Source organism: Hippocampus comes, unplaced genomic scaffold, assembly GCF_001891065.2.
Source record: "Hippocampus comes isolate QL1 unplaced genomic scaffold, H_comes_QL1_v1.1 scaffold56, whole genome shotgun sequence".
NCBI lineage: Eukaryota > Metazoa > Chordata > Actinopteri > Syngnathiformes > Syngnathidae > Hippocampus > Hippocampus comes.
Genome location: NW_017842056.1, coordinates 1,295,955 through 1,313,205, shown reverse-complemented (window position 1 = coordinate 1,313,205; position 17,251 = coordinate 1,295,955). Strand labels below are relative to the sequence as shown.

Genomic DNA, 17,251 nt, shown 5'->3' with positions numbered 1-17,251 from the left:
AGACATCATGTTGAACAGAGGCAGTAAAAGTTGAAACTCAGTGAAGTACCGAGATTTGTTTTGATAGATTGCACAGCAGAGCAGCAAAATGAAAAGTTGAACTGAAAATGTTCTCGTTGAAAGACCCCCCCGCCGGCCCCCAAAATAAAAAGCAAACAGAAGTCGACCTACTGCTGTGTGATCCTGCTAATGATCTGTAAGCTGACTGATCGTCTGCAGGCTCTCTCTCGTACCTGACCTTTCACCCCATCCAACGTACCAAGACCAAACGCACTGCAGTGCCACAAAAAGAAAATCAATCAATCAACGGAATCACGGAGAGCTTCAAAATAATCAATGAATCGTGTTTTATTGTGTTTCCATGAACAACATTTCTAAATATACAGCAAAGTAAAATAGAGTACGATCTTCAAATCGTTTCAACCTGTGACTGACTCTTGTGAAGCCTCATAACCAAGTGCCGGATCTCCTCGCGTTTCTGTCGCACCTGTTGTCGTGGAAACCAGCGGGCCAAAAGTAGAGGGGGGTCAAAGTGGACCACGGGGTTCTGGGAAGAAGAAGACGGCAATTGATCAATGTGTGACACAAGCTTGTGTTCATGTTTCTGACAAAAAAAAAAAAAGAAAAACCGCGGCTGCAGTTTAAAGTTTGGCCAACAGGACATAAATGCAACTTGACTTTTACTCCTTACTTTTGAAAACAAATATCCCTAATTCCAAGTCGCTGACATGTTAAGATGCTTTCTCTTTTTTCAACTTTCACTTGACTGATTGTTTGCGACGTGAGGCGGAAAAAACAGGAACAAAAGCAACATGGAGGATCAGGAAGCATTGAAGGAAACGACAACTGATGTGGAGAAGAAATATTGATGATGTATGGCTTTGTTAAAGAGAACTGACCATCAATGTGTTGTGTCTTGAACCCAGCCAAAACACAAAACACAACAAAAATCTGAGTTTCGCGCATTTGAGAGTCTGTCTAATCTAAGGGAGAAAAAAAAAAAAACAACTAAAAGGTGTATTTTTTCAGTTATCAATAATTAATGTGCTTAACTTTTGTTCTTCCTCTCCCTACATTAGTATGTTATTTCATTAGCAGACAAGGGTGAGCCAATGCTAGCTAGCGCTGAAACATGCGTTGTTTTTATTTTTTCTTCTTCTCAGTACGAGAACGGTTAAGATAAGAGAAACTATTGTTTTTCTTCCCATTGGGCCAAATTATCAAAAACGAGTATGGTATGTTATTGACAGACAACATTTATTTGGACTATTTGCTTCTGTCTTTTACTTCATTCGGTAAGTTGGATCAGTACTAATTTTACCAGTCTATACTTCTACCAAAGTACCGAGTTTGAGTACTTTTCCCACGTCTGCGGTACACCGTATTATTGCACATTTCAATGGAGATTGGGAGAAAAGAAAAAAAATACATAAATAACATCAAGGTCACAAAGTGGAGTTAGGTCATATGGTGTCATCACCTGGAAGAAGCTCTCGACGTACTGCAGTAGGTACAACCCACAGTCACTGCTGTTGTCCTGCTGCGGGACGCTGCAGCTGTAGCTGTGCATGCTGTCTGAGGAGAAGAGGCGATGTCGTCCCTTCCGTTCTTCCCACTCCACCTGCAGGTAGCTGCGCACGCCATTGTTAGGGCCCAGGTGACTCTTGCAAAGTTATCGCTGCTTAAGCCTGCTAAGTGGCTTGCGGGAACGTGTCCACAGGAACATGTTCAAAGCACTTCACTTTTTCGAAAATGAGATTTTTTTTTTTTTTTTAATATCAAAAATTTTTTTTTTTTTTAGCGGTGGGTCGAATTATTTGCAGGTTTATTCATAAAATAAATAATCACCTTTTTTTAATAAGTGGACTTGGAATTCTGAGAGCAAGGCGATGAGATAACAAAATGTGGAAAGAGTGAAGCACTCTGAACACTTTTCGATACTTTCCAGGTGCACACTCTTGGAGGTGAATGTCAACGCTCACTCTCGTAGAAGCTTGCAAGCATGTTCATGCTGCTGCACTTTCAGAGAGTCCATGACGAGGATGCACGGCCTGCGGGCGAACGTGAAATAGAGTCAAAAACAAATGATGTCACATGGAGCTATTCACCAGTTGAGCAAAATACTCACTTCGTCAACGTGACCTCCCTCATGCAGCCTTGCTCCGTACATGCCTGAGAGAGAGGAAAAAAAAAACCCCACCCCATTTCAGTCTTTAGTCATACGATAACTGAAACACCAAAATGCAGGGATGGAATGATTCATTTTTACAAATATCAGTAGACTTCTTTACGATTAAACATGTTAAAAATGTACATTTATTTGATCATTGTCAGACTGAATAATTGACTTGCAGTTGAAACTAATTATTTCATAAAGAGCCCCAAAGGTGACATGGAAGAAGAAAAAAAAGCAACTGTGTTCCCTCGCAAACAAAGTTTATCTATCCATCCATTTTCTGATCTGCTCACAAGGGTTGCGGGGCGTGCTGGAGCCTATCCTAACCGTCTTCGGGCAGTAGGCTGGGGACACCCTGAACCGGTTGCCAGCCCATCGCAGGGCACACACAGACGAACAACCATCCGCGCTCACACCATGGGCCAATTTCGAGTGTTCAATCAGCCTGCCATGCATGTTTTTGGAATGTGGGAGGAAACCGGAGTACCCGGAGAAAACCCACGCAGGCACGGGGAGAACATGCAGAGTCCATACAGGAAGGCCGGTTCCGGGATCGAACCCACGACCTATGCACTGTGAGGTCGACGCGCTAACCACTCGACACATCTTTGCGAGGGAACGCAAATCATTGCGAGGGAACACGAATCCTTCCACCTTGGCTCATACGTCTGCAATATTTACCGGCGGCTGTTCTGATCTCATACAGAGGAGCTTGGATCCACCTAAAACAAGAGAACACGTCAAAATTGCAACTGGATGTTGGAGCATCTTGCAAGCAGCCGCTGAAGGCTCAACCAGTCGATTGAAATATATGAGCTTACTTGTACGCTGCTCATAATGGTTACCATCCTGACCCGGGAAACAAATGACAGCCAGGTACCAGTGAGCTCTACGGGAAACACCGGGTCAGGCGTAAGCAAAAAAAAAAAAAAAAAGAGGGGTAGGAAAAAAACATTTCAGGGACTACTTGCTAACTTGACTTACTCCTCATTGATCGGCACAAAGAGAAAATCTTTAGTGAATATGTCAACATGGCGAGTCCACGTCTTCACCCTCTGGTGCCGCACGTACTGATCTCTGAGAACAAAAACAAACAAAAAAAAAAACCCACTGCACTTTACACACATTGTCATTTCCTTATCCAACATGACATGAGCTTTTCCTTTTCCTTACGGGACAAGAGCGGCGCCCTCGGTGTAGCTTTGCCGTCTGCTTAGGTGTTTGAAAAAGAAGCTGCTGAAGATGTGACTGCGCTCAGCCACGGCGCGGCCCCCGCCTTCCACGAGGAGGAATCTGGGTGAAGACGCCAGTGAGGGAAGGTGAGCAATGCTTCTTTCGAATGGTTGACATTTCCTGTCGACTCACTTGAGGTAAAAGTCGATGATGACATCGTTAAGGAACTGCCCACTTGCCAGACAAGCCAAGTCCTCCTTTGTCACTGTGATCCGGCCTTTGGAGGGCGCCGCCGGGTACTGAATCAACCTGTCCGCCAAATAATGTCACGCGGTCATAAAACGCTTCAAAGATTGGCTGTAAGGTAGAGGTGTCAAACTTATAGCCCGCAGCTCTATCTGTCCCGGCGGATGAATTTGAAAGTGGAAAAAAAATCCCGGAGTAACCTTTGTTACGATACAAACGTCTGTAAGGCCGTGAATGTGATTATGCGGAGTCAAGACCTGCGCTTTGACGAGAAAGCCAAGTAAACTGGAAGAAAACAAAACGAAAAACAGACAAAGAATTTATTCTCGTAATTTTAGCGCAGTTACAGCTGATAATTTATAGAAGTGCGAGGCAATAATTATCGGTTCCAAATATTGACTTTCAAGTTGTGCAAACTTCAATTGCTGTGGCCAGATTTAACATGCATGTGCGTGTACATTTTTTTTTTGCATGTCTTTCTGGAGAAATCTGAGGGTCTTATTCACGGTTTGTGGAATAACACGACATTACTGCGATTGGCTGGCAAGCAAGTTGGGGGTGTACTCCGCCTACTGCCCGAGGACAGCTGGGATAGGCTCCGGCATGCCGGCGACCCTTGTGAGGATAAGCGGATTAGAAAACGGATGGATGGATATGACATCAAAGTTTTTCCGAATGTTCTTGCATTGCTTTGCAATGCAAAAGAAAAAGCAAAAACTAGAACTTACTGTTATTCATATTCGTCTTGCAACCACTTTACTGGTCCAACCCAAATGAACACTCCCCCCGTGACCCCTGCAATAGGTTTGACACCTCCATCTACAGCAGACGCCGGTCAATATAAGTATGAGGTCGTCTTTGACCTGCTCGCCAGCTGCAGAGCAGATGCCTGATTCCTGCAGCTTCTTCTCAGCGGATTGGCTATCTCCTGGGAGACAAACGCAATCGCACGTGAGAGGTGGACCGCCCCCCTACGCAACGACCGCGGGCGCGGGGACACGAGACAAAAAAGGTTCGTCTTACCGGTGACTGACCCAGCAGACGAAGGAGGTGCTCATCCAGTGGGGCGGGACAGCTGTGGATGAGTAGCAGCCCATCGGTCCAGCTCAGGGGGGAGCTCAGCCCCCCCGCTGAGGAAGAGCGGCCATCCTTGAATTCCGTCATCTCAAACATGGATGCCAGCAGTGCGGCCTGGGCTTCGGGAAGCTGCTCTGTCATCACCAATAGAAGGATGGAGCACGGCGGCCCTGCGTTCCAGAGAACAACCGGTCAATTATTATGACTTCATATGGGCCACGGAACGACGTTTTTGAGGCTGAGAAAAAAAAACATTCTCTCTTGACGTGCGAGACAGCAGACGGATTTTCTCCTTGATCTGGTTGGCAGTTGGCAACCACGGCTGAGTACACTTTGCTATTCTACACATGACCTTGGAATGTGAATCCCTTCACTGGCTCCCTATATGTTTTGGAATTCTTTTTAAGATTCTATTATTTGTTTTCAAATGGCCCCACCTTACCTCTATGAGCTCCTCTGCCCCAACGCGCCTGCCCGGTGCCTCGGGTCTGCGGACCTGACACTATCAGAGGTACCAAGAACTAAGCGGATGAAGCCTTTTCCATTGCCGGTCTCTCTCTTTGGAATGACCTCCCACTGAACGTTCGGCAGGTCCCCTCGCTACCCATCTTGAAAACTTGTGTTCAACTCATTTTTATTCTTTGGCTTTTGACTCAGCATGAGACCTGAGTTTTAGTTTGACTATTTTTGTGCTTTCTACTGTCTTTGTTATTCATTTATTGATTGTTGTTGTATGAATGATTTTTGCTCCGTGTCCAGCACTTTGTATGCAGCGGTGGTTGTTTTCAAGTGCGCTAGAAATGCACGTGAGTCGATAATGTAAGACAGATTTGAATGACTGCAGACCTCCACCAAATCTGAACAATTGGGACCACAATAATATTTGGATGAGCAGTAGATATAAAACGTCTTTCGCACCACTGTTCAAAAATGCCAGCTTTTTTGTGATTAAAGACACACAAAGATGAATAAATTCAAAACGTATTCCCCAATTAATGTGACCTATCAACATGGAGGGCAGTGTGGGTCACAACGGTACTCCTCGCGATTTTACCTGAGGCACTGCTTTTCTGCATAAAGATCATCTCCCTGTGCAGTACGTTGGCCTGAGCGTCCGTCACCCAGAGGAAAAGCAGCGATGGAGCGGGCCCCACCGGATCAGCGAGCAGAGTCCCATCCAAAGCTACGCCGCCGTCCCATAAGCCGTAGCCTCGCACTTGTGATGCAACCACAGTGACCTCGCCTTTATCTTCTCCTGTCGGACGGAGAAACACCGACACATCAGACATTCCAACACATAGTTACACGATTGTGAGGAAATGTTTGGTACCTTTAAGCGGCAGAACGATTCCACTTGATGTAATCTGGACACAAAGACACCAATGTCTCGTTAGAACCTTACGCTTTCTCAACAGGACATACTTGTCTAATATCAGAGATAGACAAGCAACTAGTGGCGGCTGGTCAATAAGAGGGCGCCAGAAATAAAATGAAAAATTGGAACTTCCGGTCAAGTCAAGCATGTTCACTCGCTGGAGTTCCGAGTTATTGATTTCAAGTCTTATCGTACCTCACCATCGTTGAAAGTAAGTGTGCTGACATTGGTTGCGAGCTTCCTCTCATGCTAACTGAGTGTGGTTGTGCTTCCGCAGGAATATAAACAAGACGTCACTTGACGCTGCTGTTTAAATCATTTAAAAAAAAATTGTATATATATCTGAAATGTTGAAAAATAGCAATTTTCTGCGATGGTTCGTGTGAACCTCCCAGAGAAAACTTCCACTAGCCACCACTCAACACAACAGGAAATGGGCACACACTTAAGTGGCTTTACATCTCACCATCATCTTCCCGCTGGCGCGAGAGTGAATCATGCCGACGTGAAGAGACAAAAACTCCAACTCCAGGTAGGACGGCAGCTTCGGGTCTCCTCCTGGTGTCTGATGAGGTATTTGATTCCAAAGAGGAGTTTGGTCAATCCGTTTTCTCTCATCACCTTCGTCGGGCTCGTCGTCCTCACTGGACAAAACAACTGGCAGAACGGAAGCATTGAGACACAAGATGGTTGCAGCAAGGAAGGTGCTGGTAGAGTTTGCGCGCAACTCACTGGGTTCCGATCGAGTCTGTTTCCTGCTGCGAGAAAGAAGACCAGACACTCTGCTCGTTTTCTTCTTCTGTCTGAAGGCCATCCAAATATTTCTCTCTTTCTCCCCTGGCTCCTCATTTGATTTACTCCTATTGAACTTCCTGTTGAAAATTCGATGGGCATCAGGCGTTGTCTCCAGTGAAGAAGACGCTTCATTTGTAGCCGAAGTGGACTGAGAAGAGGATGAAAGACAAGCAGATCATTTAGGAAGCATCTTAGAATACAATACATGTTTATTTGTTCAACAACTTGACTGACTATACTGCAGCAACTGATCACATGAGACTTGATCGTCACCTCCTGCATAATATCAGCTGTCAAGACTGTTCTGTGTCCTGGCAAGGAGGAACTCAACCTCCCATCATGCAGGCGTCCTCTCAGCTCAGTCAGGGAGTCATATGCTTTCACGGAAACACGTTTACCTGGTGAACAGAAACCTGTAGGCAAACATTTGCATTGAGACGCGCAAACTTAAAATTGGATTATCGCAAAACCAGAAAAGTATACTTTTGCTTTTATAATCACTCTTCTGTGGAGGAAGACCGGCCGGGTCCAAGACTGGCCGTTGATAATTGTCTGAGGCGCGCTTTGGGCGCCATCTGTTGGACAAATTGGACAATGAATTATTATTGTGGTACGGCGGTACCTCGAGTAACACACTTAATTGGTACCGTGACCTCGTTAATATACATAAATAAATAGATGAATTTGTGAATAGCGAACGCGTGCAAGATCAACTCTTATTACTGCGAGCAAACTCACCTGTCTGACAAATTAACTGAAGAACTCCGAGGACGAGGAGCTTTCGTTGACGGCCGTGATTGGCTGCTACTGTCCCCTGCTGCCGTGTGAGTGGTCGTTGATATTTCTGTGGGCGGACTTTCCAGTCCCATCAGCTTTTTGACAACTTCTTTAAAATACAGCTTACCATGCGCGCTGTCACAGACACGTAAGAAACCCGCTCATCAAGTGACCCTCGCCCGATTATGAGTTACTGTGTTGTGATACCTACAGAAAGCGTTCTCCTGACCTCTGACGATGGAGGCTGCCATGACTCCACCCACGCCCTGATTTCTGATCGAACACAAAATTAAAAACAGAAACGCAACGCCTCTGATACCAACTCTCTGGCGACGATGCCTTCAAGGGCATTAATAAAAGATCACCTGCAAGTGAAGCGAGGGGCTTTGCGGTGAGTGTAACCGTTGGTGGGTGGAGTCAGATGCTGCGATCGACGTCTTCTTGGGGATTCTAAAGAAACGTCATTGTGTGACAAAAATTAACAACACAAAATATATATACACATATATACACACACACACACACGCTCTTTCTCTTTGTCACTATTTTATGTTGTACAGTTTCGTGTCCGAACTTTGCTACGCGTGGGCTTAACGTTAGACAAAATAATGCAACACCAAAACGTCCCTGCAAAACATAGAACTACCCGGCGGGTTTGGTTAGTCAGTGGGTGCCTACCACACAAATAATAAGTATACCAAGTTAAAAATGTATCAGCAGTCTTCGTTAGAATCCGCCAAAATGTTGACTGCAGGCGCAGCCGAATGTCTGCACGTATTTCCCCAAAAATAAAAATGTGCTCGTCCATAAACGTGTTGCAGAGAGGAACTTGACGGCTTTCGCGGTGAACTTTTATACGAGCTACTGGTAACCGCAAACTCGCTCGCTAGCTGTAGCTACCAAAGCTGCTTAGCCGGCCGGTTAGCCGCTTGCTTAGTTACTCGATACAGCCGAGCGAGCTGTTCAGTTTCGACGTTCTCAAAACAGTAAAGCCGAACGACATACTAACACTTTTGTCATTGCGGCTCGTGAAACGTTACAACTTATTTCCAAAACACGCTAGGAAGCATTTTTTCGTCGTCCACAAATTGAGCTGCACATTACGCAAATACGTAATTACGTAATCTACGTTGCTTCATTACGCCACAGACGTTGAAATGTGCTGATTGGTACCAGCAACCACCACTTATACAAAAAAGACAAGAAAACGGAATTAACAACCATCGTATAATTTGATTAGTCCAGTTTAACTAATGTTGACACACTTTTTATGATACATTTCATTTGTCATATATTTTGCCGTCTTTGGTTCAACACTGTTATAGGAACCATTACGGAGGCACCTTAATAGTATATGATATTCCATTATCATAGAAAACACTGAAAAAATATAAACGGTCGACGAGTTTCTAAGATTTCATCCAGGGCTGCACTGACTTTACTGGATACTGAGCCATGGAGAAATCAAAAGAACTGTCAAAAAATCTGCCAGAAAAGGTAGTTAAACTTCATAAATCAGGAAAAAGATATCAAAAGCTATGTAAAGATTTGAAGAAAGGCAATTGGTGGATTTGTAAATGGTAAATGGTGGTATTTGAACTCTGACAAAGAAGTGGACATTTAGTGGTTCTGTTGATACCAAGCCACCGTCAGGTAAACCAACCAAGATTTCAGCCACAAGTTCAGCCAGGAAGATCTTTTGGAATGCAATGAAACCCCCGCAAGCAACTTCAGCTGAAATATAGGCTTATTGACAAATCTGACTCCGGCCTTGTTGTGTCGCGTTTGTATCCCGGTGCTCCTGTGAGTTTTCTCTCTGGGGATTGCGCCTTCCTCCAACACTCCAAAAGGATGCACATTCGATTCAGTGAAGACTAAATTCTTCATAGGTGTGAATGTGTGTAAATTCTATCCTCTCCCCTTAACCTTCTTTCCAGTGTCTTGAAGGTGCTGAATGTAAAACTTGCAACCACCAAACGTGCATGTTTTCCGTCCCTGAGCATAACATGAGCAGAAAGCTGGTTAGTGGTTCATAAACTAATCAAGTTTCCTAGAAGTGAAAGTGATTGCTCTGTCACATACACATTCGACAGTTATGATCACCTTTCACACACACAGGTTTAAAAATGTGTTGTTGTCTTCTCATTTCTATGAGTTCTAGTTCATGTCCAACCAAAGGGTATAACATTCCGTAGTTTTCCATTTTTTTTTTTCAATCACTGACTTGCACATGAAACGATGTTTATCAAGTTGGAGTTACTTATTGTGAGGAGCCGAATGAACTTTGACCGGATATCCTACCAATTGATTGAACATTTAGCACTGTCTGGTTGCAGGGCATCTACTGCAGGGCCGCTGTCTGCTGTGTACTCAACATTTGTGATGACCTACTGTTAATGATTCAGCTGTGTGTGTGTGTTTCTACGTGTTTCAGGAGCGGACAGATGTATACAGCCAGTTCTTGACAGCGGTCAGCGTGAAGACATCATGGCATCTGAGCTGGTTGAATGCGTCCCCAACTTCTCTGAGGGCAAAAATCAAGAGGTCAGTTCTTTGGAGTTGTTGTGTCCCACTGCTTGTTTCTTTCCACGAAGGGATCGCCAATTTCATCCTGTGATACCCTGTGATCTTTAAATCTGTAAACATGCTTATGTCATATGTGTTAGGCCCGCCGCACACCGAGGCACACGGCAATCGAAAAAAAAAAAAAAGTCGGCGAAACCTGTACCAGCACCATTGCACAGATAACCAATTCATTGCAATGGAAAATGTGTACTGTTTTATTTGTGAAACGTTTTGAGTTGCCACATGTACGAGCGCATTTTTTTATTTCTTGAAGCACAAACAACAGCGATTTTCAAGGATAAAGTGGGTCTCCCTGTGGTAGAGCTACAACAAAAAAGAAAGGTTAAAAGAAAGGGTTAGAAACAAAGGAGAGTGTGTGGACCGCACTCGTGTCATTCAATACCAGAGACTCTCCCTGCTTCACTTTTTAGATACTGGTACATATAAAATGATAAATATTTAAAGTATTATGGGGATGAAAAAAAAACATTAAAAATATATGCTGTATTGGAACAGCTTGGTAGCAGGCAACTGGATCCTACATTACATCCACATTATTTATTTATTTATTTTTGATGAAAGCTCATGTGACACAATGTAACAATTTTTGATTGGCTGTTACATCGGTGACATTGCGACACTATGATGCGAGTTTTGAGCGCGAATGGTTGATCGTTTATGTGTGCCCTGGCAACCAGTTCAGGGTGCTCCCCCCGCCGTCATACTGCCTGAAGACAGCTGGGATGGGCTCCAGCACGACCGCGAGCCTCATGAGGACAAAGCGGTTCAGATAATGGATGGATGGACAATTGGCTCTCTCTCTCAAAAAAAAAAAAGGGAATTCATCAGAACATTACGACTTACTTTCTGGAAAATAGACTACTCTTTAAATCCCATGGCATTCAGGGGTGCACTGGAAAGTTATGTTTGACTGATGTTAGTATGATGAGGGCGTCCTTAAAAGCAGTTCTCCCCTGGAAGGGGTCCATGGATCCCAACAAGTTTGAAAACCTCAGATTTGACCCATATAGAAAATGGATGGATTTTGTCACCGTTGTCAACTTTCAGGTCATTGATGCCATCTCAGCGGCCATTAGCAGCACACCTGGATGTACCCTGCTGGATGTCGACCCCGGAGCCTCCACCAACCGGACCGTCTACACGTTTGTGGGCTCTCCTGAAGCTGTGGTGGAAGGAGCGCTGAATGCCGCCCGTCAGGCATTCAACCTCATTGACATGAGTAGCCACTCAGGTCAGTCCTAATGGCACCTTTAAACACGCAGTGGAGGGGGGAAGAGATAACATCACATCAAAACCAGTCTGCTGTATAAAATTGAATTTTAAGAAGTGATTTTGAGGTCCCCAATTGGACAACTCCTCAAGCAGGTTCTTCCGAAGTCTTGACGCCTGAACGGCGTTCAGAAATGTGCTCCGAGTGTTTGATGTTTAATTCGAAAACTCAGTACTTTGTTCAAATGGGCCGTTGAGTTATTCAAAGTGCCTCAAATAGGAGTGCCGGGGCCTAGTCTGCTGGGCAGTCCAGAAGGAAATAGTTCAAGCACGAGCTGCTGATTGGTTTCTAACATACAGCATTTTTCTTTTTAGTTTAAAATGGCTTACTTTTGCGCGATTCCTGCCTCGCATGGTGGCCAAAGATAGAATCGTGGTCATTGTCAATCATGGCTACATTTTGAACTAACTGGACAGGGGAGACTGATTTTTGATTGAAATTGGAGAGCAATTAGTTACAGTCATCTAATTGTTGGAAAGTGATCGCTTGGATTCCATACGTGCAGGTGAGCACCCTCGTATGGGAGCGCTGGACGTCTGTCCTTTCATTCCTGTCCAAAACGTCAGTATGGAGGACTGTGTCCGCTGCGCCAACATCTTCGGACAGAAACTGGCGGATATGCTGCATGTGCCAGGTGGGGATACCACGTTGTTTTGAAAACAAAAAGTCAACGTATATTCTGAAACTTGTAAAAAATCGAACGAGTTTTGTTTCCTCAGTGTTTCTATACGGCGAAGCAGCAAGAAGCGAGGCACGGAGGAGTCTTCCGTCTGTGAGAGCCGGCGAGTATGAAGCTTTAGCAGACAAGGTCAGACCTTGAAAGCAATCAGACGCCTGCCATGCACAACATTGTGGCTCGTGTTGAATTGTGATTTACAACCACTTTCATCAGAGATCATCGGGTGTACACGGGAAATATTCATTAGTGCGGATGTTTCTTTGTCCATGCGTGATGTCCTGTCAGCTTGGGACAGCATGTTAGTTCGGCTGGTATGCTTGTCAACATTATTAATGAGCTTCATGTGAAGGTGGATAATTTGTGTTGAATAGCTGAACTACTCAATATATGTACCATGGGTTCATTTGGTTCATGCTAGATGCATGGTGTTGATGCTTTATGGTCCTTTCCATTTTAAGGGCTCTGCGACCATCTTGTGGCATCTGTCCACAGTGACAAACCCCTTTCAGTGCCCGGTGTCAATTATTTGCGGATTCCTGCAATTTACATTTCCTTCCCTCCGCGGCGTTTCACTTAAAAACCTTTTTTTCATGTTTTTGCTGTCCAGCTGAAACAGAAGGAGTGGGCTCCCGATTTTGGCCCCGCCACCTTTGTGGCATCATGGGGCGCCACGGTTACGGGCGCTCGTAAGTTCCTCATTGCCTACAATGTAAACGTGATCAGCACCAAGGAGCAGGCGCATCGCATCGCACTGGATATAAGGGAGCAGGGCCGAGGAAAAGACCAGGTGCACGTTGGGAATATGTAACTTGATCGTACTGCCTTCGTGACAATGAGCATGTCAAACGTAATTTTCCATGAGCTTTCAGTGACTCGATGTGTGTGTTTGGCTACATCCCAGCCAGGGTTACTGAAAAAGGTTCAAGCCATCGGCTGGTACTTGGATGAGGCCAATCTCGCTCAGGTGTCCACCAACATCCTGGATTTTGAGCTAACGCCCCTCCACCGTGTCTATGAGGAGATCTGCAAGGACGCGGAGGTCAGAAGTTACGCATACCACCAATGACTCACGTACAAGACCGTGCTGCCCCTGCAGACTACGTACACGCCCACTTTCTCAAGCTGCCAGCGGGACGCCCAACACGCGTACCCGGGAGAGGGGCGCTATGAGCGGCCACCTTGACCGAGGCACCGGCCTCATTGCTTTGACATTTTTAGAAGTCCACATCCCCGCACGTGTCCGGTGAAGGCGCGTTCAAAGCTGTTTTGGGGGAGGTGCGAGCAGTACCCACGGATTACATATGAATTCATATACGACCTTGACCGCATTAGGACAATGTCATGAAAGGGGCACAGCAGCCCCTCCCCTTCCCTCCAAGAAGAAGCTCTCTGCTTCAAAAAGGTTAGCGATCCTTGGAAATCAAAATAAACAGAAGGAAACCAAAACAACACTACAGTTAGCATGACGTGACACACGCTAGGTGGCCGCTGACCGCAGCGTACGGAAAAAAAAACAAAAACAATGAACAGACAGGCTGACAGGAAGTAAGTAACTAAATACAAGATAAGTTAGGTCCACCTGGACATGACACGAGTGATTGAGGGAGCTGATTGGCAGACACCAGGGACTGGACTGACAAGAACAGGTAGAAATTAAAAGTTAAGGTGAGACAGGACCGTGGAACACAAGACACAAACAACATGGAAAAAAACCCCGAAAGACTGTAAAAGCTAAACTAAATCAACAAAAACACAGTTCACGACAAGTTCAAATAAGTCATGAAAAGCTCTAAATGAACATGACATTCATGCACACGATGCAATTCTGCATCCAATAGCTCGAGTAGAGAGATAGGAAGACTCTGCCCGTTGTGAACTTTACCGTGTAAAAAGAGGAACGTGAGCCGGAGTGCCCTTCGACTGACACTGCTCACACACCCCCCCCAGGATCTGAAGCTGCCCATCGTCGGCTCTCAGATTGTCGGTTTGATTCCTCTCAAAGCTCTTTTGGATGCTGCGGACTTCTACATTGCTCAGGAAGAGCTCTTCATTGTGGAAGAGGAGCATAAAGTGCGCTTGGTGAGGAAAGCTTCACCTCGAGAGTTCTGTCACAGGGCTCCTTCGGGTTCTAACCTCTTAAAGCTTCCCTTTGTGATCAGGTGATCAGCAAGCTGGGTCTCGACTCTCTGGGTCCGTTCAAAGCAGAGGAGCGAATAATTGAGTGAGTTTCAACTCCTCTCAATGTCTAGTGTGTGAAACTATGGAACTCTTGTTTTGACTCAACTGCTTTACTTTGGTCAAGGCTAAAAAAAAACAGCCTCTGTTGTTGCAACTTTCGGCCCATTGCAGGTCGACAGAGGGAGATCAATGAAAAAAAAAATCCCTGCACACAAAATACTTTGAAGGCTCAGGCTTTCATGCTATCAAAACAAAAGGTTCCCATAGCTTTGCTTACGAAGCCTCAGGCGGTTGAATTATATTCGACCAGGTCGTCGCAACAACAAGGCACTCTAAAACAGCCATGCCAGTGCAATGCTTTTGCCCACATGGTGGCTGTCATGTTCCGCCTTCTCTATGACACGTGTGGGCTCTAAAGCAGCCACGCCAGGAGACTATGCGAAAGGAAGATGCATTTTCTGGGTGTGGGCATAGCTAGCTAGCTAACTGCCCATCGTAATTGCGCCGGACAACCACTGACGCAAAGGCACTGAAGTTCCTCATGTGGCCCTTTTCCACCCCACTTGTGCTAGTGCTAGTTCCGGGCCAGTGCCCAGGTTAGCAACAGTTCTTTCTTTTTTCACCACCGAAATTGGCTCTAGCTCGAGCTCCGGTGCTTAAAACTGGTGCTTGAGCTGGCTCCAGTTATTTGTTGGGACAGACTCTGTGCTCAGCTAGCATGCGTTCTCCGACTCGCAGCCAGCCTTGTGACCATCTACAATGATTAGTAAAGATAGAAGCGTTTTCTCATTGCATGTCCTTGACTGTTATATACTCCATACAAGTATTCTCGATGCTAGGCTAAGTTGCCCAGCAGGTGCTAATAGCGCATTATTATTATTATTAATAGCGCAGGCGCTCTTGGGAAAATGTCTGTGACATAATCTGTGACATTTGGACGCTTTACGATGATGTAATGACGTCCCTCCTACTTGGTTCTTTGCAGGTGGGAAACCAAACACGTTCTGTGTAAGAAATGGTTCAGCACAGCACTGGTGCCGAATGAGCACCAAGTTTGTTTTGGTGGAAAATGGGTAATGGTGGACTCTTAAGTGAGGTCATTAGGCACTGTTTTTGCCAAAACAAATCAGGAAAACTAAAATGGTGAAAAAAGAGCACTGAATAGCTACAGTTGAATACGACACAATTCTTGATCTTTGCGTAGTTTTTCAGCAATTATCATCAAACATGGATCATCTATTTAGAAACAAACCTCTGAATGTACTTTTCAGGATCTTTAAGTAGAGTAACAAAGTATTTTGTACATTGTTACAGGTACATGGTGAGGTCAGAGGACAACGGCCGCCTGGCATCTCTTTCCTTGCAGCAGTTTGTTCGCAGCGTTGGCGCTCGGACGGCCGCCCCTGGCGGAGGCTCCGTCTCTGCCGCCGTGGCTGCTCTGGTAACTTGGCAGAAGACAAAACATTGTGCCCCACGCTAAACCTTTTCATCGCGGCGGCAACTTTTGTTGGGCAGGGAGCAGCACTGGGTGCCATGGTGGGCCAGATGACATATGGCAAGAGGCAGTTTGAGGCTGTGGACGGCGTGATGAGGAGACTGATTCCTCCGTTTCATGACGCCATGAACGAGCTGCTGCGTATGGTGGACAGTGACTCGTCTGCCTTCAACGCCTACATGGTCTCACTTTCCGCGTCGGATGACTTGTCATCCTCTTTCTTATTTTTACAATCGAGTTAGCTTCCAGAACATCTCCGGTTTTGCGCTTCAAATCCGCTCTGTTTTGATTCTAGGCAGCGTTGAAGATGCCCAAAAATTCTAAGGAGGAAGTAAAAAGGTAACTTCAGAGACCGAGTTGGTCTTGCAGAGGCATGGAAACATTTCATTTGGATGATGTGTCGTGTCCTGACAGGCGTGAGGTGGCCTTGCAGGAGGGCCTAAAGCAAGCAGTGAGCGTGCCGTTGGCTCTGGCTGAGAGGGTGAGCACCCTCTGGCCATCGCTTAAGGAGCTTGTCTTGTACGGGAACGTCAGCTGCAAATCAGATGTTCAGGTGGGGAATTGTCAGCGGGGAAATCGGTCTCGTGTTATCATGAGATGTTTGAGCCGGAAGCACCCGGGTATGAGCGTTGTCCGTGTGGCTTCCAGGTTGCAGTCAAAGCGTTGGAGACAGCGGTTTTCGGGGCCTACTACAATGTCATCATCAACCTTCAAGACATCACTGATGACAGTTTCAAGATGGAGGTAGGTTTCCACGTGCCATTTGGATGAGTCTCCAACGACCGTTTCACCACCGTGTCATACATACTTTCAGGGGGCAAAAGACGGACCATTCTACGATGTTAGTTTTCAAATAAAAACTAATTAAATAAATACATGCTGTGGGGTTCCACAACATGTATTTATTTAATTAGTTTGAAAATGTCTTTGTTGTGAAATGCGGGAAAGACAATTCTCACATTACCAAAACCGAAAATATTTTGTTGAATTTCCCATCCTTAAATTTCATCGAAGTTTGTTGCCTTGAAATTTTGAGTTCACGCAACTTATTATTTTTTTAACAGTCTATTTACATTGTCGATTAAGTTGATCTCACGGTGACCTGATGTCCGTTCTGTTTTGCAGACTCAGTCCAGAGTGTCGGCATTATTACAGGAGGCGCAAAATTGCGCCTCCACCATTCTTGAAGATGCAGACAAGCAGACATGAGCTTGCTCGTCTGGGTCCTTTGAAAAATTGTGTTGAGCAAATTCAACGCAACATTGTGATGCCGGATGACGGCAGAAATGTTTGACCAGAAGTCATTAAAAAGTCTTTGCTTTGGGTCGGTTCGTCTTAAGAGCCATTACTTGACATGCGTCTGTTTGTCGGGGATGTTCAAGGCCACAAGAACGGCTAATGGCGCCGCATGTTCCATTAGAGGC

At 45.4% G+C, this 17,251-nt stretch overlaps 2 protein-coding genes across 6 annotated transcripts; one reads left to right on the top strand and one right to left on the bottom strand.

Moving 5' to 3' along the window:
• Positions 1–323: 323 nt before the first annotated feature.
• On the bottom strand, positions 324–8,769 carry senp7b (SUMO specific peptidase 7b). 4 transcript variants are annotated; one of them, XM_019860701.1, is made up of 21 exons: positions 8,629–8,769; positions 7,985–8,069; positions 7,831–7,892; positions 7,581–7,754; positions 7,326–7,417; positions 7,116–7,240; positions 6,780–6,990; positions 6,514–6,704; positions 6,003–6,036; positions 5,727–5,927; positions 4,619–4,842; positions 4,459–4,523; positions 3,542–3,658; positions 3,350–3,469; positions 3,161–3,253; positions 2,998–3,065; positions 2,858–2,898; positions 2,129–2,172; positions 1,983–2,051; positions 1,481–1,631; positions 324–547 (listed from the first exon to the last, which is right to left on the bottom strand). In XM_019860701.1, the coding sequence occupies exons 1-21, from the start codon at positions 8,637–8,639 to the stop codon at positions 410–412; spliced, it is 2,316 nt and encodes a 771-aa protein (XP_019716260.1). In that variant the 5' UTR covers positions 8,640–8,769; the 3' UTR covers positions 324–409. The 4 variants fall into 4 exon arrangements, with proteins under 4 accessions (XP_019716260.1, XP_019716261.1, XP_019716262.1 ...); XM_019860702.1 differs by having other exon boundaries at positions 7,116–7,255; positions 7,849–7,892; XM_019860703.1 differs by having other exon boundaries at positions 7,116–7,255; positions 7,814–7,892; positions 8,318–8,768.
• On the top strand, positions 7,892–17,154 carry ftcd (formimidoyltransferase cyclodeaminase). Of its 2 annotated transcripts, XM_019860722.1 has the most exons (15): positions 7,892–8,010; positions 10,054–10,163; positions 11,253–11,436; positions 11,981–12,109; positions 12,195–12,283; positions 12,762–12,941; positions 13,056–13,193; positions 14,102–14,233; positions 14,314–14,375; positions 15,647–15,773; positions 15,848–16,009; positions 16,123–16,166; positions 16,242–16,380; positions 16,476–16,571; positions 16,953–17,154. In XM_019860722.1, exons 2-15 carry the CDS (start codon positions 10,107–10,109, stop codon positions 17,034–17,036), a joined length of 1,623 nt encoding a protein of 540 aa, XP_019716281.1. In that variant the 5' UTR covers positions 7,892–8,010; positions 10,054–10,106; the 3' UTR covers positions 17,037–17,154. The 2 variants fall into 2 exon arrangements, with proteins under 2 accessions (XP_019716281.1, XP_019716282.1); XM_019860723.1 differs by lacking the exons at positions 7,892–8,010; positions 10,054–10,163 and adding an exon at positions 10,499–10,621.
• Positions 17,155–17,251: the final 97 nt, after the last annotated feature.

Excerpts from the sequence above, each read along its gene's own strand:
- senp7b (XM_019860700.1), bottom strand. Across the intron at positions 4,524-4,618 it reads GTCTGCTGGGTCAGTCACCG|GAGATAGCCAATCCGCTGAG; the intron begins GTAAGACGAACC and ends TTTGTCTCCCAG. Across the intron at positions 548-1,480 it reads ACGTCGAGAGCTTCTTCCAG|AACCCCGTGGTCCACTTTGA; the intron begins GTGATGACACCA and ends TCTTCTTCCCAG.
- ftcd (XM_019860722.1), top strand. The coding sequence starts at position 10,107 with ATGGCATCTGAGCTGGTTGAATGCGTCCCCAACTTCTCTGAGGGCAAA. Across the intron at positions 10,164-11,252 it reads CTGAGGGCAAAAATCAAGAG|GTCATTGATGCCATCTCAGC; the intron begins GTCAGTTCTTTG and ends GTCAACTTTCAG. Across the intron at positions 13,194-14,101 it reads AGATCTGCAAGGACGCGGAG|GATCTGAAGCTGCCCATCGT; the intron begins GTCAGAAGTTAC and ends CACCCCCCCCAG.